Source organism: Larus michahellis, chromosome 1 (genome assembly GCF_964199755.1).
Source record: "Larus michahellis chromosome 1, bLarMic1.1, whole genome shotgun sequence".
Lineage (NCBI taxonomy): Eukaryota > Metazoa > Chordata > Aves > Charadriiformes > Laridae > Larus > Larus michahellis.
Window position 1 is genome coordinate 18,939,037 of NC_133896.1, and position 26,128 is coordinate 18,965,164.

General features: G+C 37.6%; 1 protein-coding gene across 5 annotated transcripts in view; it reads left to right on the forward strand.

The window, feature by feature from the left end:
- The first annotated feature begins 211 nt into the window (after window positions 1-211).
- Window positions 212-26,128, forward strand: part of TAFA5 (TAFA chemokine like family member 5) — a 446,757-nt gene continuing 420,840 nt past the window's right edge. For 3 of the 5 annotated variants that reach the window (XR_012586952.1, XR_012586950.1, XM_074586792.1), the window contains exon 1: window positions 231-679. Coding sequence is in view for 2 of the 5 variants with exons in the window: in XM_074586792.1 (XP_074442893.1) it covers window positions 568-679 (112 nt within the window). In the remaining 3 variants the exon portion in view is untranslated. Of the gene's footprint in view, window positions 680-26,128 lie in introns of all 5 variants that reach the window. The other 2 variants (XM_074586883.1, XR_012586957.1) reach the window with 2 other exon arrangements.

A 26,128-nucleotide genomic window follows, 5' to 3' on the forward strand; every position in this document is an offset into this window, starting at 1 on the left:
CCGTGCCCGCGGCCATGCTGCCCTGGGCTGGGAGACGGCGGCGGCCTGAGCGGGGGTCGCCCTAGAGCGGCGGGCGGGCGGGGGAGGCCGCCCCGCGGTACCACCGCCTGGGCCCGGGCCCCTGCCGGGGGGCGTCTGCCCGCCGGGGAAGGGGGAGGAGGCAGGGGGACGGCCAACAAGCGAAACAACTTCTGCCAATTAAAAAAGGAAAGGAAAAGGAAAAAAAAAATAATAAAAAGAGGCTCGTTCGTGGGACATCTCCAGAGCTCAGCGCCACGCCAGGCAGCGGAGTCCCAGTAAAGCCCACCACGCTGGTGAACCTCGCCACAGTAACGGGAGGAAAGCTGGCTGCGGCCACCGCGCCAAAGTCCTGCACGCTTTAGAGTCATCTTGGCTTTCTGGCTGGAAGATGGTTCCTGCGACAGGGCCGTGTTGCTGCTGATGGACCGCGGGGTGGTTGGAAGATGCCTTCCTTGGGGATTACACGTGGAGAAAGGCCATCGGTCAAGGGGAGAGCTGGCTGGTGAAACTATCTGACTTTCCCCCCTCACTGGGGAAGTGGCTTCAATGGCTCCATCTCCCAGAAGAAGCAGTAGGAAAGATGCCAACGCCTTGCCAAGCATGTCCTCAACTTTCTGGGCTATCATGATCCTGGCTAGTCTCCTAATCGCTTACTGCAGTAAGTACATATTTGTCCTGGTGCTTTTGCTGGATGTAAATCCACACCCTTCACATCTGAGGTAACGCTTCTGGCAAAGGTAGAGCTCTGAAGCTGGCAGGCATGGGTACTCCATGCTTCTCCCCCGTTCCCCTGTGGTAGAGCAGGTGGACTGACACTTTGTGGGATGTCCATAGGCTGTAGATGTGGCATTTCCAGTCCAAACAGAAACATCTCCTGGATCTTAGGAACAAACTTTTTAGTGGTAGTAACCGTGATTCACTATTCACTGTTGATTATCAGATGTTACCAGCTCTCTCCCAGCGTGCTCCCCCCACATACACACTCTCTTACTCCCATCCACCTTCCATGAACAGGAGTTGTTTTGCTTATGTTCATTCCTTTAGAAAGCATGTACTTAGTCAAGTGACAGATGTCTTAACATCACTGGGATCATATGTGATCCTCTGACTGTGAAATTGCATTGGAACACCCCGGCACTTCCTTAGCGTATCCTCAGCAGTTTAGTAAGCCCATGCCATCAGTTTTAGAGCCGCATCACAGGTTATCGGTAGAGTCTGGTATATTCTTTTTCAGGCTTGAGAGATTGGCCACTAATCACACTGAGATGCAGATAAGGTATCTGTAGAGTCAAGTACCCAGACTATTAATACTTTTAAAGGTCTTTATTTTTTCGTCTTAGTTTTTCTTTTTGCTCTTGGCAAGAGTAATTTTCAATCAGTTATGTAATCTAAATACAGTTAAAGCCCATACTTCTGGGGAGTGCAAGTTAGTCCATGGTTCCAGAGTGGCAGTCTTTCAAAGAGAATAGAAAAAGGAGTTTCTATGCAATAATAAAAAAATATGTAATTTATCAGAAGGGACCTGTACAACTTTGCCAAAATGAATCTACACAGTATTTTCCCAACCTGAGCTGAATGTGGTCTGTAATTTACACATAGTGCGTATTCCTTTCATTAAGCTGTGGCATAAAAGACTTTGCACTAGGCTTGTCTTGTTGAGCTGTAATAGGTGTAGGTTATGATGAATAGGAAATGGATTCTGGTTTTCAGGAGTATGCCTGCTGCATTTCTTAACCCTCTATTCCATTCCCTCCAACCGTATTATATGCTCTATTTTTCTGTGGTGTTTTTTTTTTCTGAAACAAGATTGTAATTGGCTAAGAGAACCTTTAATTCACTTTTTTTGCATGTTACAGGGACTCTCTGTACTGACAGCTATGAAAGAGGCTTATTCCAAAAAGAATAACATATTTTGTAATTAAGCTCATTTTGCATTACACTTCTCATAAAAATTCATATCAAAGAGGCCATGCTTTTAAATAATTTTGTTTTGTACATAATGCCATGTTCGATGTGCTAATATAGAGGGTATAATAAACAACAAACTTAGATGTAAAAGAATTTATGTGCATACTGGGAGATAGGTGACTCAGTAAATGCGTATTTCAGGATGAATAGTTCAAGTGTAAAGGGAATTCAGCTGGATATTAGTAATAGAAAATATTTTATTAAGTTTGTGCTAGAAATGTCTGGAGGGTCCCAGGCTTTTTATGAGAAGATATGAGTTCTGTGCAGGTATTTTCTGTCAGCAGAGCCTCAGAAAGAGTTAACTGTAAACTCTGACACCTTAAAAATTATTTATATTCAACAGTGAGAGGTTTGACAACGTTCTGTTCTAAGGAATGAAGTTGTCCATTTGAATTGTTATGTATTGTTCAATATCTATTTTTTGCATTGTTTACTGATGCTGAACAATGCAAATGTTAGCTGATAACATGAAAGCAATTTCTGGTGTGCTTAAATGATGAGTTTCTAATTAGTTCTCTCAGGCAGTGTAGATGGTGTTCCTCAAACACATAGTATGCTCTTCATTCCATATAGTGCTGAAAAGCACCATGCAGCTTAAAATATGCAGTGTCAAAACACTTCACCATTTATGTAATCTTTCACTGATTTGATAACTGCAATTCCAAATGTTAATGAAGCGCCACGAACATTTTCTCTAGCGGTAGTATTTGAAAAATTGCAAAAAATGTTTTTGCTCTGTGGAAAGGGTGAAGATGTTTAAAAATCAAGGAAAAAAATATGAAGCTATTTCTAGGTAAAGTAGTACAGCAAATCTTATGAATTCTTTTAAAAATCATCTAGGTTTTATTCAGTCTTTTTTTTCATGTGATGCCTTATTTTTTGAAGAAAAGCATAACTGGGGGGGGGAGGAGGCAAGGGGAGGTTGTCAGTTATGTTTTAAGAATAACAGCTTTGCCATATTTCTTAGGAAGTAAAAGAAAAGAACTTGACAATGTAAGATGTTCTGTATTTTTCCACACACCTTATATTCAGGTATATGGAAGTATACCAACTTAAATCTCTGATATCAAGCAGACTTCTGTAAAAAAAACAATACAGGTGAATACATTATTAAAGTAATTACAGGAACCTTGTATCTGATCATCTCTCACTGTATCATTTTATTACCTTTACATCAAACCCTGCCACTCAAAAAAAAATAATATCAGAACTTTTACATATTTCCATTTTTTTAGGACTATCCATAAAACTTTTGATCTGCCTTGCATATTTTCATTTTCAGTCTATTGGTCTGACGAAGCTTATTCCTGAATCAGTTAGGTGAATTTTGCTTTCCCTTCCCCTAATTGCTTTGTGAATCTTTGTTTCTGGGAATGTATTTGTTGTACAATAGTCATCCCTGTTACTGAGAGCAACCAGTAAACAACATACTCTGAGTTTCACTTGACAGATACGCATATTTATAAAGCGTGTTCTGGATGTATATGTGCATTCCATTAGACTTTCATTTATACTTTAATTTCTAAAGCCCAGTTATGTTCTCTTTGACATGGTAAAATTATAAACTGATGATTTTTTCTCTCGTAAATGTTTAGATTATACTTAGGGATAGTGGCTCCATCCTATGGTGGAAGAGAAACCTGCATCAAGTCAATTAGGTTAGTTGCTATAGTGATAAATATAATGTAATATTCTCCAACCAAAGAAAAACGGTCTGATTTGGTAGGTTCTCAACAGGAGAAGGCAAAAATTAAGTAGTAGAAATAGGCTGTTTATGGTCCTTGGTGTGACCACCAAGCAGTTAGTTTACTTAACAGAACCATAAGTAAATGTAAAAACAGTCTCAGAAAGCTGTCCTGGTAGATAGAGGGTCACCACCTTCAATGTCAGTTTGAAATTAGAGGACTTGTGACATTTTTGGATCCCAGACATGCATTCAGCATACTTGTTTAATGAACAGTGGTAGACCAGAGAGAAGTACCTACAGTGAATTCTTGAAGTAACTGTTTTTATGTCGTGAAGGTACATTGAATTGTTTGGGTTTTTTTTCTCCTTCTGTAACTGGGTTTACATTTTTCCATGTTAAAAAGTTTGGTCAAATTGAAGAAATTTTCTGTGGTATCAAAGCTACATGCTACATCAGAAATCTAAAAATAACATAGTTCTGATTCAGAATTATTTCTTAGTGTATTTATTCAGTTGGCTTTGCTGTAAATATTGAGGTACTTATATGTAAATGATGACTTTTTAAACAACATATGATTCAGCTTTAGCAAAGTTATGGCTGTTCTGAGCTTTTGGCTTTCCTTATTTTATACTGTTTTGTAAGCATAAGGAATAGAACATTAGACCCCCATGGTGTTATAGGTTTTGCTGTTCTGTTAAGGTAATACTTATAAGGGCAAGCAAATGGGTTTTTTGAAGGGAACTACCAAAACTGAATGGTACTTGGAAAGTTCACCGTCTTGTTTTAAATAGTGGGTATGGAAGAGAGCAATATGAAGCCCAGCATTTATGCTGACTAAATGGTGATAGTACTAGGAAAAAAGAATCCAAAAGTCCAAAATACAAAATATTTCCCATAACTCTACAGTTCTGCATTGTAAGTGCAAGTTCTTTCACAGTAATAAAGAAATGGGAAGTGTTCTCCTAAATCAGTATTTCTTTGCTTGCAGAATACAAAATGAGAGCACTGTAATGATGAAATACTGATAGGTTCTATTAAATGACTGATTCTGCAGTGTAGCATTTAAATCTGTGGAATTTCTCGAGCAGAAAAATCAAGTCCTTAGCACAAATAACAAAAGTGTCTCAAAGATTTTGCATGGTACCATACCAAATGCAGATAATTCCCATGAAAAACATTACATTGACCTCACCTTAAATTGAGATGCTGTTGTTTCACATTGGGTGGACACTGCTCATTTGAGAAACACCTTTTCATCATCCTGTTCTGGAATTGCTTTCTGTCTAGAAGACACAGGCTACTATGGTCTCTAGGTCTTATTGTTCCCTTACGCTATTTGAGACGGTGAGCAGGGATGACAATTAGCTGTGACTGTCACCTGGACACCTCTCCACTGGGAGCTACCATATCATCGTGTGTTGGCAACTAAGCAGCAGTTAGATGATAAATGGTCATTGCTGATTTAAGTTGGATGCAAACAAGTCACCTCTGAATGAAGGCCTACAGCCCCTGTTACTGACCCTGTATCATTCAGATCACTTTCTCTGCTTTTTACAAATGAAAAAAGACAGTTTGGTTTTTTTTTTAATCTGTCCAAACTGATCTGTAATGTTACTATGTTTTCTGCAAGAATTATTGTGTTTGTATTTTTCCAAAACCCTGCAGACAGAATGAATGTGACATATAGAACAACTGTTATTATTCAAACTTTTCTCAGTCTGGTTTGTGTATAGAAATAAAAAGTAATGCTTTTATGACATTAATTAGGAAAAGCTAGGTATTAAAATTCTATCTCTTTATATAACATCCCAGCGGCTCCTTTTTAACAAGGTTCTCTTTTTTGAATTAAAACCAGTGCTTTGAACTTAATGGCCTCTACAACATACTGCCTGTCAATGTGAGTACCAAACTGACATTGAGATTGTCTCAGCAGTTATGTTGTAGTCTGTCCAGATCATGTATTACATAGAAGTCGTTGGCATCAATGTAAGAAATGTCTTCTTATTGCTTTTAATGTTGAATTCAACACTTTAAGGCTAAGTAAGCACCATTTATAATTTCTCAAATGTATTTGAATTCTGGTAACTCTTACTTCCATTGCAAGTATAACCGCTGACATAGGTGGATGTAATGGGACAAGAGTAAGGAGGAGGAACTAGAAAGAAAGGGATATTTTCAATGAAACGTGGCAGTGGAGTATTCCATATCTTTCAGTAGGGTTGATAGGGGAGAGTTGACTTGCCTTTTTTTTTCTGTTTATGCAATGCACTGTATTGTTCTTACTATATACTATGAAAACAGCATTGGGAGTGTGTAAATATGGGCTAGATTTTATCTTCTTTTGTTGGGGTCCCATTAATCTTTCATTCTTTGCTTAGTGACTCCGTTGAAGAAGTGGTAGTAAATCCTTCACTGGGTTTAGCCTTGTACGTGGGTATTTCCCCACTCATTCTTCTCTGCTAGAAGCTGTGGGTATGAAATATCTCAGTTTTTAGATGTAATTTAGTGCTTTCTTAGTGAATGCTTTAACCATAAGGCTATTATGTGAAAAAAACGCATTGACAGCTAGTCCAGCATCTGGCATGCTAAATAATTTTTATTAGAAGTATACCTTGAATGTTGTCAATAACTCAAAAATGCACTTCAATGCTGAACTATGTACAGAAGTGTCACATACATAGGCAAATTTAGATAGCACTGGTTAACCACAATCTTCCCGGCCTGCATATTCTTTGTTGCTAAATTCAAACCAGAATGTTTTCACGCTCACGCTCATGTTTGACCAGGTGTGTTGTTCTGCTGTTTGGCTGGGGATTTGTTTAGGTGTTTTTTTTTTTTTTTTCCTCTGTTTAAAGGGAAATTACACTGCTTTTTGCACAGATGGCTGGCAAAATTGCTATTGTAGATGTTTTGGGAAGTCATCTCTCTCTTCATGGGTATGCTTTTATGTTAGCCCTGCAAATAGGAAAATGTTATGTGGTGACTATTTGAAAACATATGAACCGTATTTAGAGTATGTTTTCCAGTATTCTTGGTGTAGAGCTTTATTTCAAAGATTTTGTGCATGTTTTTCAATAAATGGACTTTGGTTATAGTATAGGAATCACAAATATAATGGTAGAGGGTTTTGCATTCATGTGATGATCTATTGATCTGAAGATTTTGTGACCTGTGTCTTATTTCGATCTCTGGATGGGCTGCTTCTTTTGACACCTTTCTTCAAACACTTTATTGCTCTCAGATAACAGGAAAGTATCTCATCTAACTCTCATGCGAGGAGCATAACTGACTATTTTTCAAAGCAGTCTCTGTGCAACAGCTAGTTACTTGGTATCATCCCCAGTTTTGTGTCTCCTAGCACTTTTAAGTGCCTGTGGCCCAGTACAGCGATAGGGAAGTTACTTCTCTAGAACAAAACGTTATTTATTTTGCCAAATGATATGCTGCAGTTAGAGAAAACATTAACTATATCTAGAGAGACCTCTAGCTACTATTTTTCCTTTGGTTACAGTTCCCCTCAAGGCTGTAGGTTGGTATGACTTTATTTTTAGTTTTTACGTTCTCTGCCGCATTCTCTTGTAGACCGAGTTAAGATATGCTTTCAGCTGATCCTTGTCTTTAAGAGCTCTCCACCACAGGCATCTCCTGTTCTTCCAACAGGAGGGTGTTTTAACAGGGCAGGATCTTACAATATTTTTAGGATCGCATACCTGGCAAAATACAGCCTCCTTCTGTCTTTACCTGTGAGTGAAAGTAGCAATCTGAGCTGTGACCCCATTCTTTGGTTTGGTCTTTTGAAGGTCCAGAACTGGGACTGTTTCTGGTTTTGTCTTGTGTAGAGGTTAATTCCAAAACATTGTTAACAGATGTGCTCTGTTTGTATTTTGTGTACCAAAAACTGAATAAAAGCCCAGAGCAGAATGCCTAGGAGACTGGTGACGTTTCAAATTACAAGTTATGTTGGTTGGACTGATTCCTGATTTTTCATCCGTTGTAGAGAAGAACTGTAGTGACCGACTGTACTCAAGCACAGCGGTAGAACCTGCTGGTTCCACTAGCTGACGAAACTCCATCATCTGAGAGAAAAGTCCTTAATTCTTACAGAAACGTGAAATTACTATATATCAAAAAGAAATTTTTGTTTCTGAATTCTATCAAAAATTAGAAGGGAATTCTTATTGTGTTCTTGTTAATCATAGTTTAATTTATAGTGGCATTTACTTTTGCTCTTAGAACTCCTTTTTTTTCCTGATTATTTTAGAACTCTGATGTTGACAAATGTATTCTAAGAGATTATGTGCTGACAATATGCGATACTGTTAACCCCAAATGCCTGTATCACTTTTGATACTCTCAGATGACCGTATCCCTTTTAGCAGAATATTTAATTTTTCCATTGAACTACACCAGTGCAAAGTTTGGCAGAACAGCTTAGCCAGATGACAGAATTGGGTTTAAGCTATGCTCTTCCACTTCATTAAATGATTCAATTGCAAGCAGAAATGTTGAAATGCTGTGTGAACAGTGACTTCTAGCACTTCTGGCAGATCCAGAGGAGGCCCACAAAACTGATCAGGGGGCTGGAACACCTCTCCTATGAAGAAAGGCTGAGAGAGTTGGGGTTGTTCAGCCTGGAGAAGAGAAGGCTACAGGAGGACCTTGTTGTGGTGTTTCAACATAGGAAAGGGGCTTATAGGAAAGATGGAAAGAGATGTTTTACCAAGACCTGTAGTAATAGGACAAGGGACAATGGTTTTAAACTGAAAGAGGGTAGAATCAGATTGGATGTAAGGAATAAATTTTTTTATGATAATAGCAGCAAGACACTGGAACAGGTTGCCCAGAGAAGTTGTGGATGCCCCATCATGGGAAGTTTTCAAGGGCAGGTTGGATGGGGCTTTGAGCAACCTGGTCTAGTGGAAGATGTCCCTGCCCACGGCAGGGGATTTGGACTAGATGGTCTTTAAAGGTCCCTTCCAACCCAAACCATTTCATGACTTTTGATCTCTTGCTTTAAATTAAAGTAAATATGAGTTATTGTGAGATATTGTGAGAGGTTACCTGCTACTGATCGCATTCTCTGGGGTTACTGAAAGGGTTCACCAGTTGCTCATTTTTTTTGAACCAAAATGGACTTTATATTTAGTTATACCTTGGATAGACACTTCTTTTCTGTGCAAACTAAAAGAAATGTGACTTTTTCAGTTATTTTTTATATAGTGAATGAATTCCAGAGTACTTCTGTATATAGGCTTGAATCACAAAAATATAAAATTCTTTTCTGAATTGAACTAATCTGATTTAATCTTAAAGATCATTTTATTGAAAAGTATCAGAAGGGTGTTCTAGAGCTTTTTCCGTATACGCTGTCAGCAGTGCTTTATTGAAAATTCCTTTTAAGATGAGAGTATGTATGTGTTTGTATTTATATGTGCTCAGTAAAAAACACATAAATATTTAAAATAAAACCAGGAGACTTTAAAGATTGTTCTCATTTAATGTTGCTTAAAGGTGGGAGTTTCCCTGAAATTACCTTCTGTAATGCATTTAACCTAACATGTCTTTGTAAATCCTAATACCGGGAATTATGATTCTTCTAAGATATTGTTTTAAAGAATTTTCACAGATGTTTTCCTTTTAAGTTATCAGCTCCAGATAGAAAAAAAAAAAAAAAACAAACCAAAAACAAACATACATGGTCTGTAACTCAGATCCCGAGTTGGATTTGGCTGACAAATAGTTTCAATTCCATCTGAATAGGACTGGCTTTCCTTACTTAGATTTATGCAGTATAGTCATCTCTATTTGCCTTAATGTCATTTTAAAATCAGTGGAAACATAGACATTTGTGCAGTTCATGTGATCGGTTTTAGATACATGATGTCGTTTGAGGTAAACTGTGCTGCAGAAGTGCCTGTCTTTGTTGACTAAAAAGCAGGTTAGACAACTTGCTAAGATTTTAACATATATGTTATCACACTAATCCAGTCCTTCATTACAGCATCTTTAGAATATTGCTTATTTTATTTTCAAGGCCCATGCTTAATATTTAAATGTTTAATGCCACGTAACTGGTTCAGTATTTATGTAGGGAAGAAAAAATGTAGAAAAATAGGCATGTGATAGAGGTTCATTAAGACTGTAGGTCAAGATACTGAACTACTACAGTAAAGGATTTGTACAAATTGAGGGAAGTAGTTGGCATAAATTACTGGGATCTTCTGAAGACATCTTTGCAAACAGCTTGTATTCTGAACATTTTTTGCAATGTGTTTTGCCTCACTGTAAATTCTCCAGTTTCGTTGCCAGTATTTTCACTCTCTGGGCACTCTAAAAATACTGTCTTTTCTCCAAAAGTTGGAAACTAGGTGAATTTTACATGAGTGTACCAAAGGTTATCAGCTTTGTCATTCTTCGTCTCTTTTTTCAAGCCTCTTCCATACGAAAACAATACTAAACACATTTGCACCATGCAACCTTTTATAGTGTGATTAGTACATTTGAATCATCTTAATCTACTAGTGATTTAGGTAAGAAAAGGTTTATAGGTGAACAATGTGTACATATATATAAAAAGCTGCAGGGGCGAAGAGGAGTAGAAATGCTTGCCTTGAATATAAGAGCGGATATGAATTGCATTGAGCATTGAAGTGCCACCCCTCTCAACTCCTTCTGCCCTTCCTTCTCCCCTCACCTGGAAAATAAAAGCTATGTATGAAAAAAGTTTGTGTTATGTGGTTATTCTTGGTAGAGTATTGGGCTTTATGACCCGAGTGGTTCCTCCAATTCTACTTTCTTCAGTGTAAGTGCCATTTTTACAGTCCTTTTCATCTGGAGAGATTTGTTGCCTTCTATACCTCATTCTTTCATCAGTATGTTTTTGTTCAAGAAATATATTGCCACTTTTCACCTTTTTCCTTGGTATATATCTTCATTGGCATTTTTTGTCTAACAGCTGCCAAATCTGGTTGTGCTGCCTGTATAACTAGAGATCTCTACCTTAATCCTGTCTATAAATGTGATTATTTTCTAATATAATCTTCTTTACAATGCCTTAGCCAAGAGACTCTTTAACAGTTTATGGTTTTGTATGGCCTCCCTTTCCTATGCTTTTCCAGAGTTCTGTGAAGTGCTGCTGTGAACTCTTAGGGTGATAACGAGTTCCATGAACTGCCACTTGTAATTATGATAAATGGATTTGAGGTATTTCAGATACAATTCCAAGGAATTAGTTTAAAAACAACTTATAACACTTGAGTTGGTGGCATTTCAGAGTAATTCCTACGAAATAGCTTAATGCTTATCTTTTTCCATTTTGACATTTGACAGGAGTAGGGGTAAACCAGTATATTCTTTGGCAGAAATATTACATTGACTACACAAGACTGACATTGTATTGAGCATATGTAATACCAAGAACTGTTGCTCAGATAATTTATCTCTATATAGAGGAAAGGGATGTCCTTCAGAATCCTCAATTTCACAGAGTAAAAGTAATCTTTTCCTCTTGATACTTTAATAGAAGCACAGATGCAAAATAAAACGAAGCAACTACCTATCTTATTTTTTTAGTTAATTCCTTGAAATTCTTAGGGGATTTTTTGTATCCATCAAAGACCAAATTTGTAGAACTCAAGAAAATATTTCCGACATTACCTTACTAGAGCACATTCCAAATATATTTCACTGCCTTTCCTTTCACTGCTTACAGTAACTGATGTCCATTTCCTTCCTGAGAGCTTCTTTTAGAATTTAGTGCTCCATGTTGGCATAGAGTCCTAATATTACTTTTCTATATTTCTCAGGTTTGCTTTCTTATTTTTCTTATATAAGGTCAGGTGAATTGGCCCTACTGTTTGTCTTGCCACTTTGTGAAGTGCTTTTCTGTTACTCAGTCTGACAAGTACAGCTATGTGAATCACGGGTTGCCAGTGACTTCTCAGACAAATTAACTTGATACATGTGTTGAGACTTTTTCTCCCAACTGCTAGATCTGCAGAGATTTGAGAATTGGGCTTGGTTGTTTTTCTTCCACATGCATCAGGTTCTCTGAGACCAATTATAAAGTCTGTGATATGGCATACTGTAGGCTTACGCGTATGCACCTTATTAGAACTTAGTAAACTGTCAGTGCAGAGAGAATATAATACATCCAAAATTAGAATTTAATTTTTCTTCTGTCATTCTAAATTATTTGAAAAGTGTATTAAAGCAACAGGTATGACTATGCACAGAGGGTTCAAACGGAACTGTTGAGAAAAAATATGCTTTTAGTTTCAGCGCATGTAATTTGAACAAACATTTTAAGTTGCCAAAATGTTGGAGAGCCCTGGTAGATAACATTTGTATATATCATTTGCCATGACAGGGGTATCTAAATTTCAGGTGCATGTTAACATTACTCAGATCATGTATGTTTTGTGTGACAAAAAATACCTATGATTTGGCTGGATAATATACATTTTTCCAGTTGTGGAACAGCTCTCTTAAAAGTGGGTGGCAGGAAGCCAGAACTTAAACCAGAACTGGTTGGTTTCATTCTTTCTTTGAAAGGGGTGGTCACATGAAGCATAATGGATTGAAAATTTCAGAGCTCTTCTGTAAAGTCAAGGAGCAGCATTTCTAAAGTATGCTTTTGACCAATCCTGTTTTCTTATTTTGGTTTCCGGTTTACTCTTCTCAGTATGTATTTCTATAATGCAAATATTTATTCTCAGGATGTAGCACTGTAGCTGAACTTACCTGATGAAAATGTAACATTTTTTTCTCGTTTCTCTAAATTTGCTGATGTGTGGTTTTTTTTTTTCCCCCTAAAGAGCAGAGATGGTGCCATGAGTTTGGTTTGGGGTTTTTTTTGTGGTTTTTTTTTTTTGTTTATTTGTTTGGGCTTTTTTGTTTTGTTTTGTTTTTTTTTTAATTGGAAGGTAAAAGGGAACCTTAGTTAGAAGGAAAAAAAAGTATAAATTTAAAGAAATAATAGAGGAAGTATAATTTTGAATTTTGCTTGCTGACATGTTGAAAAGAATTGGAAGTTGGATATTAACTTTGATTTGCAGACTTTGACAGCATTTCTTTAAAAGTCAACAGAGCACCTTTCAAATCAGGTAAAACCCAATCTGACAACTGTCAGAGAAAATTCTGTCCTTAAAAAAGGAATGCTTGTAAATACACACTGAAGCTTGTTTGTATGCTGATTGTTTTTCCTCTTACCTACATCCCAGAACTGATTGATGTATAAACACAGGGATACACATATGAGAAAACCACATGATGCTCTGGATCATCTGTTTTAGTTTTGCTTCATTGGAAACAAATGTATCATATTGATTAATTCATATCTTGTCTGGACGTTTTGAGAGGAGTAATTTTGTTTGTTAGTTTGATCAGTAAATAAATGTAGTATTTTTTCTTCTGTGGGTCTTTCCTCCAAGACTATATAAAAACACTTAAATATAAATATTTAAATACTGATAACAGCAGTTCTTTCTAGGACTGTAAGATAAACAGCCTTATTGGTTTATAGGGTATGATAAAAGTCTGTGGCTGCAAGTTATTTAAAGAAAGCGAAGAGCTGGGTTGAGTGCTTGCTTTCAGGCAGTGGATTTTGTGTTGAGACTTGTCTGTCTTTGTCTTTTCCGCAGGCACCTGAGTCTGAAATGTCACTGCTAGTCAGGAAGCCGTACTTGGTGAAAGGGAGAGCATCCGCTTCTGTCTCTTTGCTTAATGTGAGAACTGCCATAGTGGAGGAATTAAAGCTGTTAACAAACTGTCAAAATATTAGCTCCCAACATCGGTAGTATTCTAGCTGAGAGGCAGGAAAATCAAGATCTTATAGAATGTTTATTGGCTATACTCATTCAGTTGCTGTGCCTACTAACACAAACCTTGGCCAGGAGGTTCATCCACTGTTGCAGCGCTTGCGCTTAGCTCTATAAAATACAATAGTGAGAACCGTAAAAATGCATTTGCTTTCACATTGAAAGTAGCTGTTACTGGAGCTGTACTCAGGCAGAAAGAATGTTGCTTGATACATTTGAAACCTACATATATTAACAATTGATATTATTCCTGGAAAATGACCATAATGTTTATTTCCTGAGAACAAGGATTTAAACACACAAAATAAGGAATGATTTATTGTCTAAATGAGGAATGATTTATTGTCTGTAAACAGTTGAAAACAGTCCTTTTAAATCAATTGCAGATAATGAAAGAGAATTAATGGTGAGAAGACAAGACATTATTTGGGTTTTTTTCCTGCACTTGATTTAAGATGAATGTGGTGAGCTTCCACATGTGAAATTCATGCAAATGCCATCAAAATATCTGCCAAACTCTACCTTTACCTTTTTTCAAGCCTGCCTGATTATTTTATTTGATGTTTCTTACTTCTGTTTAAATTAAATATACAGCTCTTTTGGAAACCAGACAGATTTCTAAAGGTACTTTTGAGCTATCACTGTTAAAACGTGCTTTGGTTTTCTGTTCAATTCAGTCTATTATAACATTTGAAAACTTTTTCATGTATACGTAGAACTTCTACAAATACTGAAAATTAATATCCTTTGTTCCTAGAATGTCTTTTTTAGAGAGTGATTCTGTCTGCACTGATTAGGGTACACATATACACAGCATAAACCTCATTTTATAGTGGTTTTTTTCTCCCTTGCCTGACTAGTTTCTATAGTAATAACAAGCAAATTTATGTAAGATGAAGAATGTCCATGAAGAGTATTGATCTTACACTAACAACATGTTTCTAAACATAAATGCATTTTCTGTGTACATTTTCAATACCATTGAAAAATAGTGGTTGTAGCATGTTTTTTTTCAGGACATGCATCTGTTATTTTTGCCTTTGATAAAAGATTTATTACCTCAAGGAACTTAAACTCTAATATTTTTTTGAAAGGAGTAAAAATCTATGAAACAAATTATTGTGAGCAGGAAAGTTGGTTGGTAGATGAATCAGGCAAAAGAAACAGTCTTTTTAACTCTTCAAGTATGAGGTACAGACTCTAATTTTGTGAAGCTCAGAAACAAGTGCCAAGGAGTTTTATGGGCCCCGTTACCTTTCAGGTTCATAAAACACTGCCAACAAGCATGTCCCTCTCTCTCTTTTGTAGGATAAATAGCTCAATCAGTTTATAGAAGTCTATTTTATGTGTAAAAGAAGAAAATTAGGGTAAATTTACCTGAATAATTTGGTTTGTGTTTTATTCCATTAATCCTGTGGGAATTAGTATCACAATGATGCTAACACCATCATAAAATTTGTTTCTTACACTTCATTGTCAAGAATGACAAACTTAATTGTTTTCTTGGAGTAGCGATGCCGTCAGAAGTTACTTTCACAGAACAGTGTAGGCCTTTGAAAGTTTGAACTGGACTTTGTACACATTTTTATTGGTTAGTGGATGTTTGCTGCTGCTGAGCATGGCCTTTTGAATTTTTTTCTTGTTTGGAGCTTAATTTCCACATAAAATCACAGTTCTGTCTTCCTTCCATACATGCAGTGCAAATCTGCAGATACGAGTGACCGCTTCAGCAGGACCAACCCACTCCTGAAAAGCAGGTAGGTTGCAGTAAGTCTTAGATGAAAGCCAGAGGGATATTTTTCCTGCCATGTCTGTCTGAGCCAAAGATGAGGAAGAAAATACATCTTTGAAGCTGTGACCTGATTTAGTAGCACAAAGACAAACATCTTTGTAAACAGTAGCGGTTCTGGAGAAAGTTTGTTTTTCAAAGCACTTTTGTCAAGCTTCTGGCATTATTTTGGCCTACCTGGATTCGATTCTTACCGCCTCCTCTTTAAACGGGAGCTTTTACAGAATTTGTTATGTTCACACTGGGCACAGGGTAGAGTTGAACGCTGTGTGTGCATTCTGCTGCTCACATTCTAGATTTAGATCCTGATGAGGAGTAAGGAGGAGGAGTATGATCCTTTTGAGAGTCTGAAGATGGTAAAGAAATGTCCATACTGTCCTGAGTTTGTGGTTGCAGAAAAATGACCCAAGTAATTTCCATCTATTACTGTTTGCCCTCTGCAGCTGTCTTTGGGATGAGAGTAGGAATTTTTGGAGATCAGCTATACCAAAGCTGCCAAGTCTGTTAGAATTGATATGGCTGTCTTCCTTTTGCCTGTAATGCGGAGGTCATCCAGCAGAGCCACAGGTGCTGTCTCAGACCAGTGGCCTGGTCTGAAGCCCAGCTGACAGGTGGTATTAGACAGGAGGGGTTTTTACTACTTTATTGAACACCTTGCTTAGAAGAAGGTGATCAGATTCTGGCCAGCAGCTGGGAACACATTCAGCACTGGTGTGTCAGACTGTTGCATGGTTTAGTACTTTTAACACCTGGTCAGCAGTCAGAATCAAAAGAACAGTCTTTCTGGGCTAAATCAGTGTGATGTACATTTCTGTACTTGCACATTAATACTCAAGATCAGGGTCTTGTAACTGCATTTACAGAAAAAAACAATTACTTCACTAGTTAGAAAATATTGTGTTAGATTCTCTACAGGAAAATCATTGGTTTGACCCCTTTTCAAAAAAAAAAAAAACAGAAAAGCTATCAATATTTTCTTGCACTTAATTGACAAGGGAGCAGAAAGAATAGGGTAAGGCTTAGTCTTCACTGAATCCCAGTGCATCTTTTGTTCCTCACGTATGTAAGTCTCCACTGAGAAAAATTATGGCAATAAGCATAATAATTTGGGATCTCTTGTTTCATTGATCAAGTTGTTAGAACTTGCAATAAAAGAGGGAGAATGACAGAAAGGGAGTAAGTGGTTACTTTCTGCTTAGGCTCCCCTTTTCAACAGCTTCCTGATCCATTTAGGTAGCTACTGTAGTGTGTGAGTGACTGGAGAATTTATTTTAAGCTGGAATTGCAGATTCTTGATTGCTGATATGTGTGAACAGGCCAACAATTGATATTTGTAATTAATTTTTGTATTGATAATTATTTAAAAATCTTCTGAATCTTAATACATTTTATTTCAGTGCATTGCTGGTAATTTTCTAGGAACCTACTGGCAACAGCAATTATTCCCAAAGTTGAAGCCATTTTTCACTAAAAATGATATGATTTTTTTGAACAGCTACTTCTCCTCCTGCTTTCCAGATAGTAAAGTTAGGAGTGCAGCTGTTCCCTACTAAATGGAAAGCATTAATCATTTTCTTTTACATATAAAATCAAATAGCTGTTGCAGTAATCTCTGTATGTAGAATTTGTTGTTTGGCTGGTTTCACTGTTTCAGAACAAATGATTCAACCATGAGATCATTTGATACAACATGAGTCTGGGATATTTTGTACTGAAGTCAAGGGTCTAAATAATATCAAAGAATGCCTTGTATCTAATGATTCAAGAAGCAAATGTATTTAGGGTGCACGTATCATATTTACCTTCCATTTTAAAATTCTACTGATATGTCACAGTATAAGAAAAAGTGTAACATCAGTGGACGATACTGGAGACTTAAGTAATAGAAAGGGGGCAAACTACAGTTGGATGACATAATAAACATTATGTGTTTACTAATTATCAACATGAATTTCTGCAGTAAAATCATAAAAGCATAGAATCTTCATGGTTGGAAAGGACTTTTGAGATCATCGAGTCCAACCATACACACACACACACACACACACACACAAAAAAACAAACAACCCAAAAAAACCCCAAAAAACCCAACCCCTACAATCTCTGCCTCTAGAGCATGCCCTGAAGTGCCAAATCTACCAAATCTAGATGTTTCTTAAATACCTCTAGGGGTGGTGACTCAACCACCTCCCTGGGCAGGCTGTTCCAATGCCTGACCATTCCTTCAGTAAGGTAATTCCTCCTAATATCTAATCTAAACCTCCCCTGCTGCAGCTTCAGACCATTTCCTCTGGTCCTGTCATTATTCACCTGGGAGAAGAGGCCAACACCCACCTCTCTCCAGCCTCCTTTCAGGTAGGTGTAGAGGGCAATGAGGTCTCCCCTCAGCCTCCTCTTCTCCAAGCTAAACATGCCCAGCTCCCTCAGCCTCTCCTCATGTGACCTGGTCTCCAGACCCCTCACCAGCCTGGTAGCTCTCCTCTGGACACGCTCCAGCACCTCAATGTCCCTCTTGTACAGAGGGGCCCAGAACTGAACACAGCACTCGAGGTGAGGCCTCACCAGTGCCGAGTACAGAGACTCATCTGTCATCATCCAGGAATAGAGATCCTTGGCATATTAGTTAGTTGCAGGATAGCTGATGAATCATTACTGGGGTTGTGAAAAAGATGTGTGACCCCAAGGTGAATTAGAAAAACAAGAAGTATTAATGTCACTGTAGACAGCGTTGTTGAGACTTCTTCAGCAAGGCTATGTATAATTCCCTTTATTCAGAAACTCATGCTGAACGAGGTAGAAAAGTGGTTGGATAAGAGGAATGAAATGTCCACTCCAGAAATAAAGTTTAAAAGTGCTTGGCTTGTTTAGTCAAACAGCAGCTGAGAGGGACAATAAGGTACATCAGGAGAATAAACAACAGAAAAGAAAAAAAAAAAAGGACAAAATCAGCTCAGGTTTAAGTGGGTGTTCACTGACATCAATAAAGATCTCTGATTATCAGAGTAAGCAGGTTTTTGAATGTTCTTCCAGGGATGTGGCAAAAAAAAAAAAAAAAAGGTTTGGAAGTGGGATTTAATTGATTTAGAAAAAGGGTTTTAATACACAGGGGTCCCTGATAGCAAGGCAGCAGATTTGATGACTTGAAGAGATCTGTTCCAGTCTTGCATCTGTCTAATGATATTGCTATTAATGTTAGGCATTGGTGAGATGGTTATATCTATCTGTTAACTTATTTCTGTGTTGCCTTTTTTTTTTTTTTTCCCCAACAACCATTCCATTGTATCACTCGACTGCTCACTTTTAATTCAAATTTTTATGTGCCGAAGTTGGGCAGCATCTCGTCAGAACTATAGCCTTGAAAATTCCCCTAACAATGTGTTTCCCAGACTGTGGGTTGTGTCCCAGTGAGGGAGATGGGTTATGAATAAGTTACTTTTACGGCACGTGTTATTTGTATTTGAGAAGGGTGTAACGTGAACTGGCTGCCATTCCTTTGAAGCAGAAGACAGATACTGTAACAGATTCAAAACCACTGCTGGTACTCATTGCCAGTGATTCATGGTGTAGGTGGTCATGTACAGTAGAACAGCCAGCCAGCCAGCAGCATTTATTAAATGTTCCTATACCTGGGTATTTTTGTTTACTTGGTACATATTAGAACAAACTGCTGTATCCAAAGAGAATAAGAATATTTTACAGCCCTTGAGCCAGTGGTTCTCAGTCACTTCAAGTCACCATGACTTTGAGCTGCTACCACATTGAAAGCCAGATCATGAAAGTGATCCCCATCTGACAATTCTATTTTTTTTCCTTCCTCTTCCTCTTTTGGTCAAATTGGTTTTCAGAGTGCTGTAGCTGGCATAAGGGTGTGTGTAGGAACATGTGTCTGGGGTAGGGAGAGGTTATGCTTTCTGATAACAGTGCAGTTAAATCGTGGAATTGCCTGTGAATTACTGTCTTCATCTACTGAAATGTGTTACATATTGCTTAGCTCCTTTGAACTGGTTGATAAGGCTTTTTAAATTCAAATATCAACTTACAGCTGGAGTCTCTTCTACTCATCAATATTGTATGCCCAGTGGTAATATGTGGTAATATGCCCATCCTTATGACTTCCAAAAAATGAGTTCTGGGAAAGATCCCCGTCTTTTGGGTAACTTCTTTTCTGTTGATAAAACACATTCAAGTACCCCAAGTCGTCTGAAATCATTTGTTTACCACTTACAGGTTACAGGTGTATTTAGTTCAAAGAACAAATTTACTTGGTTATATCAACAAGTCATTCAGCCCATGGTCACAGCAGTAGCTATAAATGGATACCTAGGGAAGTTTAAGGACAGTACAAGGTTTTAGGGCACTTGTCCCTAAAGCCCTCCTGTTCCCCAGCTGTCTTCTGCTCAGGGAGTCCTGGGTTGGATGAGATTTGTAGGCAGTTAGTAAACCACAAATGATTTCCATTAACTCAATTTAGTATGGGTGTTGAGAGCTGAAGTTATTTTTTTGCCTCTTGTATTTCATGGGGACACCAGACACTGCTGTAACTGGTGTAATTTAGAATAGCAGTATTATGCCAGAAATTGTATCCAGCTTCAATGGGCAATGAAGCCTAAGAATCAGGAAAACACCTGTTTGCTTCAAGTGATTTAATTATTTTTTTTTCAGTATGACAGGTAAGCCTTTAGTCCACTTTCTGCTCTCTTAATTCATGGTCATTGTGTAACATTCTTTATCACGTACACAGCTGAAATCTGGAATAGGGAATGAGAACACATGATACTACACTTGAGAATAAAAGTATGTATGTTATGATGATGAGAATATCAAGCACTCCCCTACCAATTGCGTGTTCTGAATCTTCTCCCTCTCTTTTGCTAAATTCAGAGCAGTATGTTGTGTGTTTCATAAAATATTTCTTATGCATCCGTTAAAATGAAATTCTGTTTTAGAGATTTGTTGGTTTTTTTTTTTCCCCCTCCCTCAGTTCCGGAACACCTTCAGGGGAAACAAAATTTTTTGGGGCCATAATAAAATGTTCAGTTCTGTAAGAATTTGTTACAGCGTTCATTTTTTTTTTTTAATAATAGTTTCAAAGATGAACAACACAAAGTAGTTTCTAGCTAGGATTTTAAACAATAATTAGGTCCTGTTGAAAGTCAACAGGAGTGGAGTGGTGAACTTCACTAGGACTCTCTAAATTGGGATTGTGCAAAACTCCTTGAAATCACTTTTCAACTCAAAGATGTTGAAGTGAATCCCTAAATCCCTACTTTCCCTACCTTCCCTCTGGTATCATAATGAATTAATAATAATGAACATTCCATATTTCACTTGCCTAGTTGATCAAAGCAGTGGATTTCAGACGTCTCACTGGGCATATCTTTCCTTGCTGAAATAAGGACTGAGATTGACTTTAGTATTTTGACTCTTTAATCAAAATGACTTTTATAAACTGCAATTTATTTCCTTTTAACAAGCAATCCTATAAGATCTTGTAGTTTTAAATGCCATCATATATTCTTAACTATTTTAAAACTATTTAAATAATTTTAAAATTCAAATTCTGCCCAGAAGTCTGAATTAAATGAGCACTTTAGATTATGACAAAATTCTTTCACTGAGTAAGCAGATTTGAGTCAATCTAGAGGTGACAATTCTGAGTAAACATCTGCCAAGCACTGGCAGTAACGTAATACTTATGTGAAAGCTTATTACATTGACCTCATAGTCAATGGGTTTAAGAGAAACATCCTTGGTGAAAAATCACATCGGAAACGTTTTTTCTGATTGGCTTAACAATACTGTTACTATTAACTTTATAGTGTGCTACCTAAGGAATAATTAAACCAGATGGCGTGTTAAACCCAACCGAAAGAATAAAGACATTTTTACTTTTAAGTTGATCAAAATTAGGTAAAACAACATATGTTCATGTGCATTACGATTCCTTTAACTACATATTAACTGCTTTCCTTAATATTCTTCCTGGTGATCTGAGAGCTATGCCTCTTGAAAAAAACAAAAAAAAACAATCCCGCTTTGAATTCTTCCTTTCTGACTCTCCGGTCACTCATACCCCTGTGTTGCTTTGTTTTTGATGTAATTTAAATAAACAGGTTGCTCACTGCAGCATTCTCAAATTATGTGAAATTGAAACGCAGGCTATTTTGGGCCACATTCAAATTGTACAAATTGGGCAGGTACATCCGAAAAAGGATTTGGAGATTGCCTCTAAAGAAGCACAGCTTGCACAAATGAGCAAATTACGTTTTATGCAACAGATGTTGAGGAGGGAATTACAAATACTCTAGTTCCTGTTATATTAGTCCTGACTTGCCACCATTTCTCTTTAGCAATGCCATGCAGGGCTAATAATACAGAATAACACACCACACCACATACATTATAACTTAAGTCTCTCTGCTGCCCGTGAACCAGAGCTGTGTTACTTTACTCCCCAGTGCATAAAGCACTGTTATAATTACCATTGTCGTACCAATAACTCTTTTCAAACACTGACAGTATTTGCCTCCTGAAGATTGTCTGGTGAATGGAAGGCAGCCCATGGAAATATGTAGTCCCGTTGCCTGAACTGATATAAAATTAAATGAGAGTGGAAACACCCAAATGAGATTTATGATCATAAAGCATTATGGAATAATGTTTTATCTTCACATCTGCTCCTTATCTAGGTGCTGTTAAAAGCACTGCAAAAGATTCATAAAATGAAGCTAACTGTATCTTGATTTTGTGGGGGATTCTGAATAATGGGCTATCATTACCTTGATCATTTTATATGCTTCTGTCTTCCTAGTGTAAATGACTCCTTAGTCACAACTACCTGTTCAATCAACCAGCAGAACATAGAGATAACAGTAAGTATCTCTTGTTGTGACTGGATGAGCCTTACTTAGGATTTTTTGCTGGGAGAGCTTCAGATGGTTGAAGTGAGAGAGAAAAAATATCTTTATTACCTATAATTGTCTAGTATTTTCCTCAGACCTACATTTCTTCTAGTTATAATGAAGTCCATAGCAATAGTATGAGTTGTCAACCAGTCTAATAATGTTAATGTTATGAAGTACAGACACTAATTTAAACAGAAAAGACCCTTGATCCCTTGTTTGTGTCTAAAAGGAGAAACAATGTGATAAGAGATAAATCAATATATTTCACAGGTTTAGCAATTTTCTATGAATATGCCAAGCAGGACATTTATATAAGTGTTTATATCAAGACATTTGTATGAGCAAAGTTGGCACATAAATAATGTATTACTCAACAAGTAAGTGCGTTGGTATTGGTACATGGCAAAGAACTTTACTTTATTGGATTTAATGTCCATTTAAGTGGAGGATTAATATTATCAGCTAAAGCTAAGCCTGATGCAATTAGTGTTTCAATTTCATTCTATATAGGATGCTGCCACCTTACATTTTATTTTGCTTTGAACACTTTTGTTGAGTTCTGTACCTTCATTGGGCTTCAATCATATATGACGGAAGTCTCTGTTACAGAATCATAGAATCACAGAATGGTTGATGTTGGAAAGGACTTCTGGGTTTATCTGGTCCAACACCCCTGCTCAGCGTCACACAGAGCTGGCTGCCCATGATTATGTCCAGATGTTTTTTGAGTATCTCCAAGGAGAGAGACTCTACAACCTTTCTGGGCAACCTGTGCCAGTACTCAGTCACCCTCACAGTAAAAAATGTTCAGAGGGAACTTCCTGTCTTTGTTTGTGCCCACTGCCTCTGGTCTTGTCACTGGCACCACTGAAAGGAGCATAGCTCTGTCTTCTTTAGAACCTCCCTTCAGGTATTTCTATACGTTGATGAAATCCCCCTTGAGCCGTCTTTTGTCTGGGCTGAACCATCCCAGCTCTCTCAGCTTTTCCTCATAGGAGAGGTGCTCCAATCCCTTCATCATCTTTGTGGCCCTTTTTTGGACTCTCTCCAGTATGTCCATGCCTTATACTGAGAAGCCCAGAACTGGACACAGTACTCCAGGTGTGGTCTTACCAGCGCTGAGTAGAGGAAGGATCACCTCCCTCAAGCTGCTGGCAATGCAATGGCAATTAGCCCTCTTTGCTGCAAGGGCACATTGCTGGTTTATGGTCAGGTTGTTGCCTACCAGGACCATTTCTGTTAAGCTGTTTTCTAGCCGATCAGTGTGCAGCATGTACTGGTGCACTTCTTGTTGAACTTCATGAGGTTCCTGTCAGGCCGTTTCTCCAGGCTACTGAGGTCCCTCTGAATGGCAGCAGGACCCTCTGGCATATCAGCTACTCCTCTCAGTTTTATGTCATCTGCAAACTTGCTGAGGGAGCACTCAGCCCCATCATCCAGATCATTAATGAAGATGTTAAACAGGTCTGCATGCACTATTGACCCCTGGGATACACTGCTAGATACTGGCTTCTGACTAGGCTTTGTGCCACTGATCATGACCCTCTGTGCCTGGCCATTCAGCTATTTTTCAGTCATACTTCAACAGCTTGTCTGTGACGATCTTAAGGGAGACAGTCTTAAAAGCCTTACTGAAGTTAAAGTAGACAATATCCATTGCTCTCCCCTTGTCTACCAAGCCAGTAATTTTTGGTTGAAGAGATCTGCTCTTTTCCTCAAGGATGGATTAATGTAACTGAGAACAGAGCTGAATAAGACTTGGAGGTGAAACTTTACTAGAGAAGGATGCAGAGTAAGCTATAAAAGGAAAGCAGACAATGCCAAGTTCTGCCTGCCTAGAAATCACTACAAAATAAGGTCAGGAAGAAATGGTCTGTTAATGTAAATTGAAGAAATTTATGGTTTTAGCTGACACAGAGTTTCATAGGACTTGTAAAGGACTATATGGAAAATCTATGCTCAAGCCCCAGTAAATTTGGCATTGATGACTGCTTTGAAAAAGCTGAAGATAACATGTGTTGTAGAGACCTATGAAAGGAAGCAGTTCTTAGGGAGTCTTCTACTCCAATGCTTTCCTTTGCAGCTGGTGTCCTAAAGCACAAGTCTTTTCTTTTTCTACTACAGATATCTCTAACTGTGTCACAGAATCATTTGTCTTTAGTGAGTTTTCAAACCAATGTGGTAAAGAAATGCAAAATTTGTAAAAGAGCTACACATTAAAAAAAAAAAATGCACAAAAAATGAGATTACACCGAAGTACAAAGTTTGTATTTCTATTTGCCTGAAATCAATCACGACATTTTGTAGAAGTGCCCTATAGAATAGAGATAAAACCAATTAAAGCCTTCAGAAATTATGCTAAAACAGTATCCAAATTCTTTCCTAATTCCATATAACCCTCCCAGAATTCTACATGAATATGATTGTATATTAAATTCAGCAAGACGTTTTTTTGAAAAGTTGGACCTTGTTGTACTAGTCGTCAAGAAATCCCCTTTCTATCTTTAGTTACTAGCAAAAAACAGTGGGTCATATTGCTAAAATGTGTTGCTGCCGTGATTAAGGAAAGCGTTCCCTGAAAGGAACAGGGTATGTTCCAATTTTTTTTCACATTTGCACACTGAAATAGATACCTTTTTTCCAAAGATAGTTTCTTTTATCAGTTCTGCTCACTTGGTCTTGCTTAGTCTTTCTACTTTATTTTCCCTGTAAAGGATTTGGGATAAAATGCTCATATGAAAGATACAACACAATGTTTTGTATAGCATTAAACACTGCATAATTCTGCCCTTTACACTGCCTCCAGGTAATTCAAATGTAAACCAATAAAGGCAGTGCAAGCTAGTTCTTTACAAACAAATCAATGCTGATTTCAAGTAGACCCAGGCTGATTTATGAAAAACAAGGTTGTTTTTGAAAGACAATATGACAGACGGGTAAGCAAGAGGGAAAAGAGTAGTGCACAGTATCCGACTGAATCTCATAGCATATCAGTGAATTGCATAGACAGACGAATTAAGAAGTAATATTTATGCCAAGCCTGCTCTCTCACTGAAGGGGTCTTTACATTGCTAGTTGTGTTTTATGAAATAGTGTGGTAAAACACTGCTGAAATTACAAAAGCCAAACAAGAAAATCAGCCAGTCTTAAGAGAACAACTGCAACTGTTAGTATAAATATGTCTTCACTTTGGAATTTTGGGTCTGGAACAAAGTAACATTTTTCTGTTTGGTTGTCTATTTTTCTTCTCAAACTCCAGTTTTGAAAACTGAAATAGTGAGTGGATAATTGTTTGCTGCAGTGTGTTTCCCAGCAACCAGAACTGTTGACAGTAGACAGAAGTTTCCCACCTCGCAGAATAATAAGAATAAATGCAGTGAAACTCCAGGACTAGCATCAGAAGAAGAAGAGGAATTAGTACAAGTTACTATAGAGATGTTTCGTTCTTCAGTTCTAGGTATTCTGTCTTACGTATAAGATAAAATAGAGTTGTCAAACTGAATGCTAAATGTGGTTGTTGATGGTCTGAATTAGAAGGGTTGGGGACAGCAAATCCTTGAATGACAAGCATGCTTCCTGACTTCCTGACATAGCAGTAGTTCAATGAAAACTCCACACAGAAGTCTTCCAGAAAACAACTCAAAACAAAAATTTAAAAAATGAAAGAAAAATCCTACTATAGTTATCTCTAAATTCCCCAGATTTGTCTGAAACACCATCAATTAATTCATTCTATTCCTTCAAAGGTGCTGGAAATACTTAAGTGGTATAGAATGCCATAGCGTATTCAAACCTAGAAGATAATGTTCTTGGAAATTGAACTCAGAGGTAACAATATAAATAAGTCTCCTGATGGGGACCAAGGGTCCAACTAGTCTAGTATTCTGTCTCTGGCAGTGGCAGGAGAACTGCAAGCCTGGTCATTTTCTGCAGCCTGGAG